The 16,470-nt window shown below is 36.2% G+C and overlaps 1 protein-coding gene across 8 annotated transcripts; it reads left to right on the top strand.

The window, feature by feature from the left end:
- Positions 1 to 1,181: 1,181 nt before the first annotated feature.
- On the top strand, positions 1,182 to 16,462 carry dclk1b (doublecortin-like kinase 1b). Of its 8 annotated transcripts, none has more exons than XM_008426290.3 (17): positions 1,182 to 1,333; positions 2,843 to 3,220; positions 3,488 to 3,834; positions 7,406 to 7,505; positions 8,110 to 8,226; positions 8,314 to 8,408; positions 9,364 to 9,451; positions 9,533 to 9,702; positions 9,850 to 9,969; positions 10,150 to 10,296; positions 11,031 to 11,164; positions 11,252 to 11,329; positions 11,453 to 11,549; positions 11,654 to 11,734; positions 11,831 to 11,944; positions 13,216 to 13,280; positions 14,828 to 16,462. In XM_008426290.3, the coding sequence occupies exons 1-17, from the start codon at positions 1,306 to 1,308 to the stop codon at positions 14,883 to 14,885; spliced, it is 2,217 nt and encodes a 738-aa protein (XP_008424512.2). In that variant the 5' UTR covers positions 1,182 to 1,305; the 3' UTR covers positions 14,886 to 16,462. The 8 variants fall into 8 exon arrangements, with proteins under 8 accessions (XP_008424512.2, XP_008424511.2, XP_081470547.1 ...); XM_008426289.3 differs by having other exon boundaries at positions 8,110 to 8,232; XM_081614421.1 differs by lacking the exon at positions 13,216 to 13,280 and having other exon boundaries at positions 9,364 to 9,456; positions 9,538 to 9,702; positions 11,456 to 11,549.
- The last annotated feature ends 8 nt before the right edge of the window (positions 16,463 to 16,470 follow it).

The raw sequence follows: 16,470 nt of genomic DNA, 5'->3' as shown, positions 1-16,470 counted from the left end.
CTGGGTTGAGACTACCAGCTTTGAACCAAAGTTTGATCCATCAGAGAACCAGTCAGTGTGGTAGATGGCCACTTTTCTTGCAGATTCACAGTCTTCCAGTGATGAGGGCTGAAAGAAAACACCAGGTTAAATATGATATGTACTTCCTCTGGACTGATGAAACTAATTTAATAAACCAAAACATATATTGCTTGATCTTGTTTTTCAAGGAGTGTAACATTCACTTTTTCATCTATAGATTTTACTTTGTCAACTATGTTCTTTCTAGTTAATATAGCCGTTCACAGCAGAACCTCAGTGCAGCTAATATTGCAATTTACACGAGACAGATAATTAAGACAGTAAGCACCTGCTGGCTTTTTGACTGACGAAAAAAATAAATGATTTCTCCAGCATCTTCATGAAAAGCATGAGAATACACACATAGTAATTAAATGTATTCCTAGTGCAGTGTTATGACTCTACTGCCCTGGTAAATCCCAGGATTACAATGATGACACAAATAGTGTTGCTTAATTTTGTTTTAGAAACCAGGAAGAGTTAAACTTTTTGAATTGTAATAAAAACACATTCCTAGAACCTTAATAAATGTTCTGTTTGTGCTTAGTGTTGCAAGGCCTAAGCACTTCTGCAGAAACAGTACTTTTCTGACAGCTACATTGAGATTCAGTTTAATTAATCCAAACATCTTTCCCTGGTGTGTCTAAAAGAAAGTCTGCTTCTTGCCCAATAAATAAAATTGGAAGAGACTCATAACCCAAACTCTTGGTTGAGTACACAAGCACTTCTCTGAAGTCAGCTGCTGCTATAACAATGCAATGCAAGAATCAACAAAGCTCAACAATTATCATTTCTGGATATTATAAACTTCATAAGTCAGTTTAGCCTGCTATACAAAAAGTAATAAAAACATTAGAGAGAGATGATACTAGTGTTCAAAGAAACAACCTTTTTTTTCTTTGCTGTTGTTAATAACCTTTAGATGTTTAGCCTGATCAGCAATTTGCCTTCTTCAAGATTCTAAGGATTTATCAAGGCTTTTGAACTAAAGCCAAGTCCTAATGTTCGTGTTGGCATAGTTGAGCAAACAATATCACTAATAAAAGTGGAGCTGGATCCAAAATCTTCACCCTTTTGAAAAGGTTAATAAATATATATTTAAGTCCTAGTTACCCTTGAGAAAACCATTCACCCGGAGATAAGAGAGCCAGCCGTCACGTGCTTTTAACGTGACAAAAATCTGTCTGATGAAGTTAATTAAACATATCACCTGCACCTGTGTGAAACAGGTAAAAGTGATTGGTAATGGACGGTATGACATGCGCTCCAAATGGTAAGGATTTCAGAACTCTTCTTCAAATCTGAAGTATTACAGGGTAAATATTAGCTTTAAATATTTACCCAAAGAGATGCCTGTCATCTTTTCACAGACCCCTTTTTAAAATGAAGTACGAAGTCGTAGCTAAAGCATGTCTTTAAATGCCAGTCTCATTCTCGGCTATCTTCGTCATTAATTTGACCAATACTTATCTTTGTTTTGTTACATACACAGATTGTCTGCAACTTTGGGAATAAATTGAACAGTTATTCATCATGTTTTTTTCATCATTCATATGTTTGAGGAAGATGCATGGAGGAAAATTGGAGAAAAAAAAATTTTAAATGGGAAAAGCTATATAAATCAATTGAACACACTGTAAGAAAAAAATATCAAATCCTATACTTTGAGAATATTTGCAATATATTAATTTGATGAATACGGCCATGAAAATGTTTTGTAGTTATTGAGAACGGGGCCTTTTCACTCGTGTATAGTACATGTTGTGACTTAATGATATTTGTTAAATCGAGATGAAATTATTATGAAATTATCAGAGCAACAAAAAAATTTGCGGGAAAGATAAGAGTGGATTTAATGGAAATCGGGTACACTAAACTATAAGCCTTTAGGGTAAATGACCTGTATTGTGTTACGCTTATGCTTCAACCAGTGTACCCCAAAACTCTTCTACATACAATCGTGCACGCATTCACACGTGATGACAATTTTTCATCTATGTACCAACTCACAATGTTAAGAAAAATGGAGGAGCGATTGGTATTCCTTTTTACTATCATATCTACACAATGTTACTCTGTTTTATCCAATTTTACTGTATGGCTTACGTGACCGCGCATCCTGCGTTTGCGCGCTCCGTCATAAACGTGCGCGAGCCATGCTGACGGCACGCTCTTGCAGCGGTCTGCTAAATCACCGCAATGGAATAAGAGCAGGGGAGGGTAGAGGACACCGGCTGCCCTGCCTCCAGTCTGCATGTGAGCACACACGACAGAACAGACACAGCGGGACGGCTAAGGACAATCACAGGGCAACAAAGGGACGTATGCTTCCTCCAAGGCATCACATAAATAAGACAATTTAAGACTTCCGCACAGACCCTTTTTGCCTACCTCTGTGTCCTCACCTCCAAGGTAAGGGACTGCAATGAAATTAGAATTTATTTATTTATTTTTACCATTTATTTGCTGTTGTGTTTAGTTAACTATAATTTTTCTTCTGAAAAATAATTTGGGTAGTCATGTCCTTTTAATAATTGTCTAAAATATGTATTCCATTTTACACTGTTTAAATTATGAGAAACCAGGGAGCATTAGATGGGTGTGACATGCTTCTTTATGTGTTTACTAGGAACAGTTGCAGCATTAGAGCTTGCACAAATCAGAGAATATAGCCTGTCACAAAACATGATTCTGATGTGGTGGGTTTTACTTAGTTTCAGATGAAGGATTTTTTCCTTTTTTTTTCTAAGATTTTCTTTTTTTTGTTCCTTTTTTATTTTAGGGGGTAATTCAGCAGTCATGGACCTGGAGCATTTTGATGAGCGGGACAAGTCTCAGAGATACACCCGAAGGGGCTCCAGAGGGAATGGTCTCCCTAGTCCAACTCATAGTGCTCACTGCAGCCTTTACAGAACCAGGACACTGCAAGCACTGAGCTCAGAAAAGAAGGCCAAGAAGATTCGTTTCTACCGCAACGGTGACCGCTACTTTAAAGGGATTGTGTATGCCATTTCTCAGGAGAGATTTAGGTCGCTAGATGCTCTCCTTGCAGATCTCACAAGATCTCTCTCAGATAATGTCAACTTGCCCCAAGGAGTAAGGACCATATATACTGTTGATGGAGTAACCAAGATTACCAACATAGAACAGCTGGTGGAAGGTGAGTTTGTGTCCTTTTGTTGTAACGTTATTTAAAAATTTTAATTTATATTGAATCATAGGCGAGTGATATCAGCTGTCTTAAGTGCAAACATTAAAGTCCAACCAAGTCAGAAAGTGCATGACGTAAACAAAATAGCACGGCCACCTCCTTTGTGTTTTTTAAAAAGAACATGTGCTCATACTCGACTCTTTATTCAATCATCCTCACATTTTAGCATTATGTTTCATACTTGTATATTAACTTTTCTATTCCAATTTTCTGCAGGAGAGAGCTATGTTTGTGCATCTATAGAGCCTTTCAAGAAACTAGACTATATGAAGAATGTACATCCCAACTGGGCAGTTGGCGCCAGGACTGCAGCTTCTGTCCGCGATCCTTCTTCCCTTGGCAGCGCCATGGCTGGATCCCCAGAAACCAGGGAGACCAAAGACTTCATAAAGCCCAAACTGGTGACGATTGTCCGCAGTGGAGTCAAACCTCGCAAGGCTGTTCGGGTCTTGCTCAACAGGAAGACGGCACACTCTTTTGATCAAGTCATGAGTGACATCACAGATGCCATCAAGCTGGACTCTGGGGTCGTCAAAAGACTATATACTGTTGATGGCAAAATGGTAGGTGTTAAAATTCTCTCTGGCTCTGTAAAACTCAAGTTTTAAGTTTGCTCATTGAGTTATTTTATATGGATTTGCAAACGGGGTAAAACGGGTATACCCTTAAAGTCACAAAAGCTTAGGAACCCTTTGGCATCAATGAGTCATTCTTTTATTTTTCTTGTTTCTGAAAAAAATATTTTACTTTATGACTGGTTATGTTTGTACTCAGTTTTAGTGCTCTCCTTGCCTACAGTGGATATTTAAATATTTATGTTACTATCATCTTCAAGATTGTAAAATGTTACTCAGCGATATTAGTCTGACATTTCAAGTTGAAGAAGTTGCATATTGACCCTCCTGGTCACTGGAATCAATCGTCTATGAAACTTCGGTTTTGATGATCGACATTAATGGAATTATCAAAAACATAAATTTCATAAAACGTTATCAATATTGTTAAGTTTAGCTAGCTATATGTTAGTTCTGGATGTTTTGCATTTAAAGTTGTACTCAAGAAAGTCCAACAACTAAGTGCTCTGTATTGTAGAGTACTCTTGTGCTTTTTTTTTTGTCTACTGTCTAAAAGATTAATTGCTTGAATGGGAGTAAATGGCCTATGTGCATTAGTTTGCTCCTCTTTTAGTTTTGCCAAGCTATGATCTATGGGAAATTGATATTTACATTACTTGAATGATGTGGGGATGAGCTTGATCCACTCTGATTTTCTAAACGGAGCAGTAGTCCAAAGCTCAGTACAGCTTTGGAATACTGCTGTACTGAAAGTTTTCTGGATTTTTTTCCCCTGCCATCCCTCCTGCAGTTTCTTTCTTACTCAAAGATGGAGCACAGTACGTTAAAAATCACCTGGGAATAATTGCTAAATGTATTACCAGAAATGGGTTTCTAGGACTCCATCCCATATTCCTACAACAACAGAACACTGTTGGATGGAACCATGTAATCTGATTTCAGATTAGTCTCCTAAATATTGAAGTATTTCCAGAAAAGTAATTTTTGCACAATAGTTATTTACATGTATTTTGCATTGATTGATTAGCCAGCCACAGTATACCCAAATACTACTATTGAAAGCTCTTGAAATTATAATATTCCAGGAGATTGCCTGTTTTTAAGGGAAAGGAATGTGGCAACTACTAAAAGCTTGATTAAGCATCCCATAAAAATAGTAACTTCTTTTCAATTCACTTCAAAAACTCTGTCCTGTGCTCTGTATTAGCTGTAACACTGGGATGAATGGTTTCTTGAAGTGGTTGCTAAGTAACAGTTTCTGCAGCAGAGCAGTGAGCATGTGAGTTAGTGACGGGATTCATCAGTGTTTTACTTTCTGCTGTTTTGTGCATATAGTCATGCTGCATATGGCAGCATGACTATGTCATTAATATGTTTAGTTTTTGTTTTGCAATGTCATAGCACATACTTGGGGACACATCTTTTTAAAGTCAGGAGTGAACTAAACCATTTAACTTTATTGTTGCCATTAACTTGAATGTCCCTGACATACACTTGTTCAATCTTTTGGAAACAGCAATTCAAAGCATTTATCATCTAAATGTGATGAAGACTCATTTCAGAAGTTCAAATTGAGCAGTGGGGTAACTAGACTTTGAATATGGATTGGTTGTTGATGCCAGATTGGCTAATCTGAGCATTTAAAAACTGCTGAGCTATTGGCTTTTGACATACAACCATCTCTTATGATGGTCAGTCAAGAGGGACTGACTGTAAATGGAGAAGATATCTAGTGAGCAATAGTTGTGTGCTCACTGGATGTCAGTGGCCAGAGGAAAATTGACAGATTTCTTTTTTTTTGAGACATTTAAAAGGAAAATGTGGTTTAAATAATTACCTGTTCTAACCAAGGTATAAAGAATACCATATTGGAGCACACAAAGTGGAACAGATGGGCTACCGATGGCTACTTTCAGTGAGATCAAGCGCCATGTCACATAGCTCAAATCATCTCAAACTGGTCTCCTTGTCATGAAAGGGAAGTAAGTGACCTTTACAGTCAGCTGATTTTAAACAGGTTACCTTTAAGGTTGGTACAGCAGATTTTCATTATGGATATATAGTTGACTGCCACTCATTTTCAAGAAGGATGTTTCCAACATCTTTTTTTTTCTTAATCTATGCCATGAAGGAAAAAAAAGGCAGTTCTGAAGGCAATAAGGATTCCAACCAGGCACTAGCAGATTGTACCTAGAGAAGTGGGTCATTCCCAAGAATCACCCTCCTCAGTCCCAAAGAAACTACTTGTCTTGCAAACAATTATGATTCTTTAAGATTTTTTTTTTCTAGGCTTCTCTAATGGTGTGAGCACTTTGTGGGTTTAATAACAGGGTTTAGTAAATTTGATCTCTGCCATTCTGTGCTCTTTATTCAGTGCTTGCTTTGTCATGTTGTGCCAACAGATGGCCAGATGATCACCCGCTGTCATCAAAGGGGGAGTTTTTATGGTTCTTTAACCTTTAAACAGGTCATACTTTTGATGCATACTGGATGTTTCTAAAATTCATGAAATATGTGATGGTGAGGAGATTTTAGTTCATGCTTTATAGTTTATATTTACATGTTGACAGCCTTAGCATACCCACACTTTATTTATTGGGTTTTATATTTTTCTTACAAATTTCAAAAGGAATATCTAAGCCAGTGGTTAATGTCTTGTGCATGTCTAGCTATTTAGACAATGAACAACTTCATTTTGTCAAACTCTTATACAGTTTGACTCAAACCATCCTACTTAGGAAAAGTTGCAAAAGGGGAAATGCCTTTTAGCATGAACTCTTTAAAAATGTTAATTTTTCCTAAGTGTATCAACTGAAAATCATTTAGTTTTAAAGAGTAAAATGGACAACAGAAATATGGTAACATTTCAAAAAGCAGAGCTGATAAAGGGTGTGTGTATGGGTTGCAAACTCTCAGAATGGTGTCTTTTTTTATGAATAGAAGCATCTATTGGTCATATGTCACCAATATTTTTACTGTCAGACTTGTCAGAAATTAGGGTGCAACAAATTGTGCATAATAGACTCTTGTGAAGTGCAGCTAGATTGATTTAGAAATGCTAAAAACAGAAAAATCATGCATTTATTCGTTTATTTTATTTTTTTTATTTTTAGTGGGTGACTGGTGCTTACTGATATTTCAGAATACACATTTCACAGCTCTTCAATCATGAGCCATTTTATTTGCTTTCACCTTAAGAACAATATTGTTTTGACATTATCCGGTATGGATGTCAAGATTTTGTTTTTTTTACATGATCCCAGGCAGTAAAGGGTAATTACTGCATTTAAATGTGCATTGTATCACCCAGAGGTGGGACCAAATGAGTGTTTTGCTAGTCAAAAGTCTTTCTACTTGAGTCCAAAGGTAGGCTTGCAAGTGCTGAGATGAATGCGAGTTGAGTCTTGAAAAAGCCATTTGACCAATTTAAACTGAGCAATTAATTTTGAAATGACAAAAGCTAAAATCAGTTGAAATAAAAACACTAACCTCTATGGAAAATAGGGTATTTTCTTTGAAGAGTAGTTTTTAAGAATCCTGTTTTAAATCTTTTTGACAGATCACGTGTCTTCAGGACTTTTTTGCAGAAGATGACATTTTTATTGCTTGTGGTCCTGAAAAGTTTCGCTATCAAGATGATTTCAATTTGGATGAAAATGGTAAGTATGTCTATAAGGATTTGAGTGGGCTAAATGTGATATTGAATTTCAGTTCATAAAAATGCTGAAGTATCTTTGTTTGTGTCCTATATAAATGCTTGGTAAGCTAAAGTTTTTTTTTTTTTTTCCCCATTTCCCAGATAATTCTTAAATGTGTCTTTTATTTAGCATTGTAATATTGTGTTCCCTCTTCTCACATCAAATCATCTTACACTAACTTGTGTCTAACCGTTTTCACTGTACTGTAAATTGTTTTATATTAAGTTATGTTGTGGGAAAGTATGTTAACCTTTGCACAGTATATTTGCTGCTTAAACACAGCTCAGAGGTAATTTAATCTGGTCTGAGGAAATGTGCTGGAAAAATGCCAACCTCTGAATGCAGACGATATTTTCACTGACTGATCTAGTTCTATACTTGGAATGAGGTGTGTGTGTCTGCAGGCAATACTTTTCCCCCTCCATTTTTGGCCTAGTTTTGTGCTGAATCTTTTTGTTCAGATTCCACCTCATGTCTCAGAACGATTGCTTATTCTAAATAGAATCTTTATCACCTTGAATGGTAAAATACATTTCATGCTATGAAAGTGTTTTTCCCTCACCAGAATGCAGGGTGACGAAGTCGTCGTCATATGGCCGACTCCCCACAGTTCATGGTCGTTCCTTGCCAAGAACTGGTGGGATGTCTCGTAGAAGCAAGTCTCCCTCACCTGCCGGATCAGGTAAATGTGAGTTTATAAGTTTAATAATTAAAACTTGAATTTCCCATGTTTTGGTTCCTTATTAGTCTTTTTTTGCCATCTTAACAGCAAATGGCACAGCGGGCAGTACGCTTTCTACACCTCGTTCTGGAAAATCTCCAAGTCCCATTTTAACCAGTCCTGCTAGCCTCCGAAGACGACAGGTAATAACAGCCAAAGTTTGTAGAATAGAGAACTACTTCTGTGCTGTCATTGAATATTTCCTTTTTTTCTTGTCTTGAGCTTATGTTATGTCCAGAGTCTAAACCATTTGACTATGCCATATTTCATGCTTTGAAAGGGCTCTTTTGTCTTAGACTATCAGGTTTCTGTTGTACTAAAGTGATAGACTGTTGCACGTTGCTGTTTTCTTTGCGATAGCATAGAAACTGCATCCAGAGATGCTCATTTGTCCGAAATGGGCATTTCATAGTTGCTGTTTATTGTATTTTCATCGGTGCTAATCAACATTCATTTGCTTTAGGCACTAAAATATTTGGGATAAGTTAATTAAAGCAGTAAGGTTTTTGTGTAGGCCCTTGAATGTTTTAAAACGTTAAAGTGAATATTAGGGGGATGTAATTAAATAAAAATGTTTATTTATGGACATTTAAAGAATTGGGGTCATTTCTTTAGTGCTCACATGCAAGCTTTAAATGGCCTCATTAAAATGTCATAACTTTAAAAAATATATATATATATATTTGTATTCATGTCACTGTTGTTTTGCAAGAATCACACATGCCTGCAGATTTACAACATTGTTCAAATTACCACCATAATGCAAAGGGATGCTAGGGTGTTATTAGTACATATAATTTTTCATGCTCTGTGTATTTGTGTGTAACTTCATTTGAATATAATCTAAATCCTTTAAATTACAATTTTATTTATACTATTGTAGTTAAATATTTTTTTGAAATTGTCCTCTATTGCTTATATCAGATTTCTGTATTGGGATCTTATGCATCAATTTTGCATCACGTTTTTGTCTTTTCTGTGTTTGGACTAGATGTAATTTAAGTTTGTGAAGCTTTTCTTCTTAAAGCCTTTAGAAAGTGTTGCCATTATTTTTTATGATGTAATAATTTGATCCCCTTCACCCCCTCCGGTTTTTAGGGATCCCAGTACAGTGGCTCTTCACTCTCGTTAGCCTCTACCAAGGTATGCAGCTCCATGGATGAAGGAGATGGTCCCAACAGTGAAGGTGGGGTAGTGACATGAAACAACTACACATGGGTCATTATGCCATATGTTTCAGAAATTATAGATATGTTTTCTCACTCAGTTGAGCCAGTGGAAGAATGTTCCCCAGTTCCTACCTCCATAGCAGACAGATACAAAGTTGGAAGGATTTTAGGGGATGGAAACTTTGCTGTGGTTCGTGAATGTGTAGAAAGATCAACTGGAAGAGAGTACGCTTTAAAAATAATCAGCAAAGACAAATGTAAGGGAAAGGTAGGCATTCTTCTTTATCTAGAATTTAGTATTCTAGTTTGTGTGTGTGTGTTTGGAGCACAGGGATTAAAGATCTTTGTGAAATTGATGTGTTTTAAATACTGAATTATTCTTAAGTTATGTGCTTTCCTTTTCTGCATCATTCAGGAACACATGATACAGAGTGAAGTGTCCATTCTGAGGCGTGTGAAACATCCAAACATTGTCCTCTTAATCGAAGAAATGGACACCCGCAGAGATCTCTATCTTGTAATGGAGCTGGTGAAGGTACTTTGCATTTCTAAGTTAAATAGATTATAGGTGAATACATCAGTAAATGTAGGTTCAAAGCTACTTTCCCCGAAAGGTTATATTGATACATGTTATGATTAGAATGTGATTAATCACTTTCAGAAAGTTTACATAATCATGTAATAATTATTTGCATTTTAAAAACCTTTTATCCAGGGAGGAGATCTCTTTGATGCCATTACCTCCTCCAACAGATACACAGAGCGAGATGCCAGTTGTATGCTGTTCAACTTGGCAAGTGCCATCAAGTACCTCCACAGTCTCAATATTGTGCACAGAGACATAAAACCAGAAAATCTCTTGGTAAGTGGTGCTTAATAAAGCCTGTCTTAATACACATCCTAAGGAATAAGCATTTATAAAAACCTTATCCTGCTTTGAGAATGTGTCACTGACTGTCTGCTGGACTGCTGTCAAGTCAGCTTTATTCCACATGGATGTGTCATCTATAATGTAAAAAATTGTGGATTAAAAATCTTTTTAAATTGTTATGTAATATTTTCTAAGAAAGAAATCTGGGGTTTTAATTTAAAAAAATACACCTGAAATGGACCTCATTTTGGTAAATGTATCTTTGTTTTAACTTTTTGGATTGAATTACTGGATTACCTTTTTCTCATTCAAGCCTAAAATAATTATTATTTTTTTATTTTTTTATTTTTTTTTCTGTGCTGAAAATTGTTTAACACAATCTCTAAACCAACAGGAGTCCGCATATACACAAGTTTGTTTTTTTTCCCTTGATTTAACAGTGTAAAAACCTCTAGTTTTTTGGAGATGTAATGCATGAAGCTTACAGTTTAACCTCAGATAATGTTTCTGTCAAAAAGAATCTTTAAGATTCGCTTGAACTTTTCAATGCAGCTTATTGAGATCCATCTGCATATTCTCACAACTGGTAAACAGCTTTTTATGTCAATGCAAAATTAAGTATAAATATTAAACATGCTTAGAAGCAATATTTTTTGGTTGTTTTACTTCAATCTCTCACCAAGTAGGGGCTTTGCTCATCATTTTTGCCCATTCTTGTCACACAGGTGTACGAACATCAAGATGGTAGTAAATCTCTGAAACTGGGAGACTTTGGCTTGGCTACTGTTATCAATGGTCCTCTTTATGCTGTTTGTGGAACGCCAACTTATGTAGCACCAGAGATTGTTGCTGAAACAGGGTAAGGTCGAATGTGGTTTGTGGGGCAAAAACTGTAATGTATAATGTATGTTTTTCTTCATTCTGCTGTTTCATTTTATAACTTCAGATATGGCCTCAAGGTTGATATCTGGGCAGCGGGCGTCATCACTTACATACTGGTCTGTGGCTTTCCTCCTTTCCGTGGGTATGTGCTTTTTTTATTATTATTGCATTAAGTAAAAATAATCACTAATTGATATATGCTTTTGCAGTTGTGAAATTATTTTCCCCCTGTTTTTCTTTTTTTAACTGCATTTTATTTTTGCAGCAGTGGTGAAGACCAGGAGGCCCTCTTTGAAGAGATTCTAAAAGGCCATCTTGAATTTCCAGCACCATACTTGGACAATGTATCTGAGCCTGCCAAGGTTGCCTGGAAGTTGACTTTTACCATAAATATGCTTCACAATCTGTCAGACCAGATTTTCTCATTATGTTCCAAGATATTTATGGGTAACACATTTATCTCTAGGCTCTGATCACTGGCATGCTGCAGGTAGTTGTGGATCAAAGATACACAGCTGTACAAGTGCTGGATCACCCCTGGGTCAAAGTAAGTTCAGTAAATCACTGCAAACGTATACAGCAAAAGAGGTAAAAAAGAACTGAAACTCAAGCTAAGTTGCTAAGCAGTGTTTGTATTTTTCAGGGTGACGGTCTGTCAGAAAAGGGGCACCAGCTTGCTGTGGCTGGAAAAATCAAGAAGCATTTTAATTATGGACCCAAGCTCAACGGCACTGCAGCAGGAGTGTCAGTAATTACAGTAAGAACTAATTAGAAACTCAATGCAAAGTTTGCTTGTAATTTTTTTTTCTCAGTGAGAGCGTGTTTTTATTTTAATTTTTTTGCTGATTTTGATTTTTCGTTTTTGCTGCCTTGCTTTTCATGCTTTACCATTCAAAAAGGAAACCATTAGGATTCAACGTAGTCCAAAAGTGGTCCTCACGGTGCAATTAAATTTTTAGCAGAATCTTTCAAATTTTTTGCTAAAACAAATTTCTCATATCACTGATTACAGACATTCCCTTTAGGAGAGCTCTGCTTGTAGGTGAAAAGACTTGACTTTTTTAATACTGAATATAAATGGAAAATGGATATTCCCATTTTCACTTTATTGGATTTCTTATAATTCTAACATTTGCATTATCAAAGGGATTTTTCAGTTGAAAATGAAGAATTACATTGCAAACAGCTTTTGGCTAAATATTTTTTTCATAAATTCCATTAAAAAATAAAATTTCCCCCCCATTTCAATGTAATCTTAAAATTTATAATTATTTCACTTAAAACGTTGCTCTTTGTACTCTTAATACTCTCCCAGCCCCCATCTGTGAAAGCCTTGATATTAAATGCCTCTGAAATGTAAACTTACTGACAACCCAAAGTGTTTGTTTTACGTCTTATTAGCTGTATGGTATATTTTTCTTTTTGGATTGCGGCTCTTCTTCTGACTATATATCATTCTTACCTCCATGTACTTTAAATTTGAATTAATAAGTTGAAGATTATGGCATTTCTACTCTGCAGTGAACTCATTTCCCCCTACCACAGCAGCTCCACTAGATTCAGGCTCTATAGCCAGATCCCTCTCATTTTCTCAGCATTACTTGAGATTAGCATCCATCCTAGTCATGCTACCATGTTTTTCTTTCTTCTTTTTTTTCGCCTCATGCTGCCATCCTGTCTAGCTGGACTGTCGGCACTGTTGCTTGGACATCCTGCACATAAATTATGCTTATAGTCATTAGGTGTACAAAATGTTACTTTATAGGAAACTACTGAATTTTTCAACTACTTATTTATTGATGGAAGAGATGCTGAATGGTATTTTTATTGTTTTATGTAGTGAACAATTTGAGTTTTCATGTGAAGTTGTAAAATAAAGAAAAAATAGATTACGTGTAATTATTTTGCCAGTGAAGTAGTAACTTTAGTACTAAACTAAAGTTGGACACCTTACTGACAATTTGGCCAGCGATGCTTTGAGTTCAAGGTGATCCACTGAGTTCATCTCCCTCTGCTTTGCTGGACCAGGACTTAACCATCCAGAAGTCAGGGTCTTTGGATCACAACCAGAATCCAGGATTGTGTTGGATAAGGTATGACACAGCAAAGTGCTAAAGTGCAGTGAGTGCTTCCATGGCAAAGTGCTGGCAGTCTCCATTTCCCATTCCCCATGGATTTGACCCACGCCCATCATCTTGATCATTTTCATACCTCATCAGTTTACTTCATCTCATTTGGGCTGTTTGGGCTGCAGCTGTTCTTCTTCATTACACGGTTTACTGTGATATTTTCTCACATTACACTAAGTTACCTTTACAACAGAAACTGAATTTAATGATTCAGAAAACTTGCTGTGGTGGTTTAAATTATGTTCGCAAGAAGCGCTGTAAAGTGCCACAAAAAATGCATTGCCCCCTTATATCTTGTTTTTACATTTTTTGTTGCACTTAAATTCTTTAGATCAAACTATTTTTATAGTATACCTGAAAAGCAGTTTTGAAAGTAATAACTCCATAAACCTAAGTGGTTGGGTTTTTGTCACGCTACGTAACCCAGCTTTCTAAGGCAAACATTCTGCTTAAGGATTTCTATTGGAACGGAATTTCTGCTTTTAATATTTTCTACAATATGTCCAGAAGCAGCAAAGTGGCTCCTGGATTGTCTAACCTCTGTGAGTAACTTCATAGAATGAAGAATAAACTTTAGCATGAACCTACAGTTTATTAAATGAGACCTCTTGTTTAACACATTTTATTGTTTTGCTATGTTTAACTGCTGAAGCATTTGTGGCATTTGGAGATCAAATAAATGAATAATAAAGTCTATACATTGAAACTGGAAGAACTTTATCCTGTTCTAACACATCTAAATGTTTATATGGGGTGAGGGGGGTTAAAAAAGTGCCTACTTAAATTTTGCTAATTGATGATTTGTATTACTATTAGATCAGCTATTATGATCACTTACTTGGTACTTATTTGCTGTATTAATTTATTGGATACCTTCCTTTTACTTGGTGTCTGAATATATTGTAGCTTTACTCTGGACTACAATTTGTAGGTAATCTACCTGCCTCTAGCAAATTACTTTGCTTCTCTTTCCAGCCTGATGGATGTCGAGGATTTCCTCCATGTCTTGCATTTTAGGTTAGGGAATTGTCATTTTTAGATATTTTAGCCTATTTTGTGTTGTCACTGGTTCAAATTAAGTTTTTTTTTTTTCTTTCTTTACGCTACATTTCTGCAGGGATCAGGCATTGGTGTGGCTAGTGAAATAAAATCAAAGTGCTGTAATTTTGCAGATCATGTTTCAGCAAGAGGGTAAATTGATTCACAGAAGGCTACTTTAGTTTGGATATGTCCCCCCCAATATATACTGAATATCATTTAAAAACTGCTTTATGCTTTCAGATTATTCTTGCCTTATTAAAGTTTAATCTGAAACATTTAAGTTTTATATCTTGGCAAACAATATATTTGTAGCTCCATAGAGGTTACAAACATTTTTAACATTGTGCCTGATTAGCTAAGGACCTTTTGTTCTGTATCAATTTGTCACAATTTATTTATTTTTTTACTTTTAACTTACCTCTTTGATTTGAGAAGAACCTGATATATACTACTGTTTCACCCCCTCTTAGACCACGCCACTTGATAAAGAGAAGCAAGTTTTCCGAGGAAGACGCCACCAGGATGTAAAGCTTTCTACCCAACTGTTGCCCAGCAGTGGTGCCACCACCACCTCAGTGATGGCCAACCCCGTCATCTCCCCAGAATTGGAAGAGTTGTCTCCAAGTTCAGCTGACAGCGTTCTTTCACCCACTTCTCCATTCTAATAGGTGTCCAGAATCACACCAGGTTCCTATTTGGAAAATGTTTGGAGAGATTTGTGTTTAAAATAATAATGGGTCTCTGGTCCTTAAATGTACCCATTTTTCTGGTCACTTTCTTAATTTAAGATGCATTTGTAAAATTGAAGGACCGCCCAATAAAATGAACACAGCTTGACAGCATGCAAAAAATTTAAAAGTTTGTCTAATTTGGCCTATTTATTCAGGCAGTAACCTTCTCTCATTTTTTTCCATTGGTGCTTTAAAAACTGGGACTAGCAGGGGCACTGCAATCATTTCACCATTGATGTAGTTCTCTTAAATTTTAGTTTGGGGTGTGGTTGTACTTATCCAAATGGTAATGCATGGGTACAAAGATGAGCAGAATCCACATCTGTGTGTATGATCAGTTTGCTCAGTGAGTGACTACACCATAATGGAGTTTATAGCTTAACTGTAAGGGGAAAATAAAGAGAGATTTTAAAAGGCAAATTAGCTGATTGGAGTCTTGTGGAAATATTTTCTTAAAAGCCACAAATGCAGCTTCAATTTGTTGAAAGGTGGCATCTGAGGTAGTTCACTAGGGCCCTCTCATGGTTACAACATAGTACTGCCTAAATTTTCACAAGTTTATTGAATTCTTGCATTTAAACCCTTGTTTCTGAATAACCTTGTTTGATACGTTTCATACATATTTCAACATTTTCAGTTCAAATATCACATTATTAGCTTAATATCTTGCAGTGTTAAATTTCTTGAAAGCATGGTGCTTTGGGATCTAAAGATGTGACTCATAATTCCTAAACACATTTGACAAATGCTGCTACACTGGATCATTAAATCATTGAACTGTAAAAAGACACCTAGTACTTCTATTAAATTGTCTCACAAAGGAAATGAGGGTTAATAAACTAGTTCTTGTAATGGTGGTGGTGCAGATGAATCTCAGTGGAGCACAGTATGTTGAAAATTGCACCTTTGTTAAGGCATTGCCTTGGCACACCTGGAATCAAGTGCAATTAGGTGCACAAAGCGCACAATACTAAATGTCCATTTTGAATGCCAAAACAAATGCATTTCTAACAGACAACTGACACGCCTCCCTATCGGAGTTAAATGGTGCAACATGAGTTATTTTTCACACTTCAGTGAATTCAACAGTGCTTCCACTAAGTCATTTTAATGTGATTTATGCAAGTGCTTTTTTTTAGACCCCCTGTATGTTTTCTCATTACGGGATTAATTTTGCTCAGACAAAAGTTTTGAATGTTTGTCTTCCAGGCTCTTTTCTGCATGTGATAAAGTGCATACTATGGAACTATTCTGCTCTCTTGCTGTAAAACAAAAATGAACAAATTCCTGCAATTGTTGTTCTATATGAATAGTTTGCATTATAGTGTCTGTCCATGGTAATTGATCAAATTAAAACGCATTTGTTGACATTAATGTAAGGT

Source organism: Poecilia reticulata, chromosome 13 (genome assembly GCF_904066995.2).
Source record: "Poecilia reticulata chromosome 13, P_reticulata-male-v2, whole genome shotgun sequence".
In the NCBI taxonomy this organism is placed as follows: Eukaryota; Metazoa; Chordata; class Actinopteri; order Cyprinodontiformes; family Poeciliidae; genus Poecilia; species Poecilia reticulata.
Note: the sequence above shows the minus strand (reverse complement) of the source record. Positions and strands in the feature narration are given on the sequence as shown.

Excerpts from the sequence above, each read along its gene's own strand:
- dclk1b (XM_081614420.1), top strand. The coding sequence starts at position 1,306 with ATGGACGGTATGACATGCGCTCCAAATG. Across the intron at positions 3,835-7,405 it reads ATACTGTTGATGGCAAAATG|ATCACGTGTCTTCAGGACTT; the intron begins GTAGGTGTTAAA and ends TCTTTTTGACAG. Across the intron at positions 11,550-11,653 it reads ATGTATCTGAGCCTGCCAAG|GCTCTGATCACTGGCATGCT; the intron begins GTTGCCTGGAAG and ends ATTTATCTCTAG.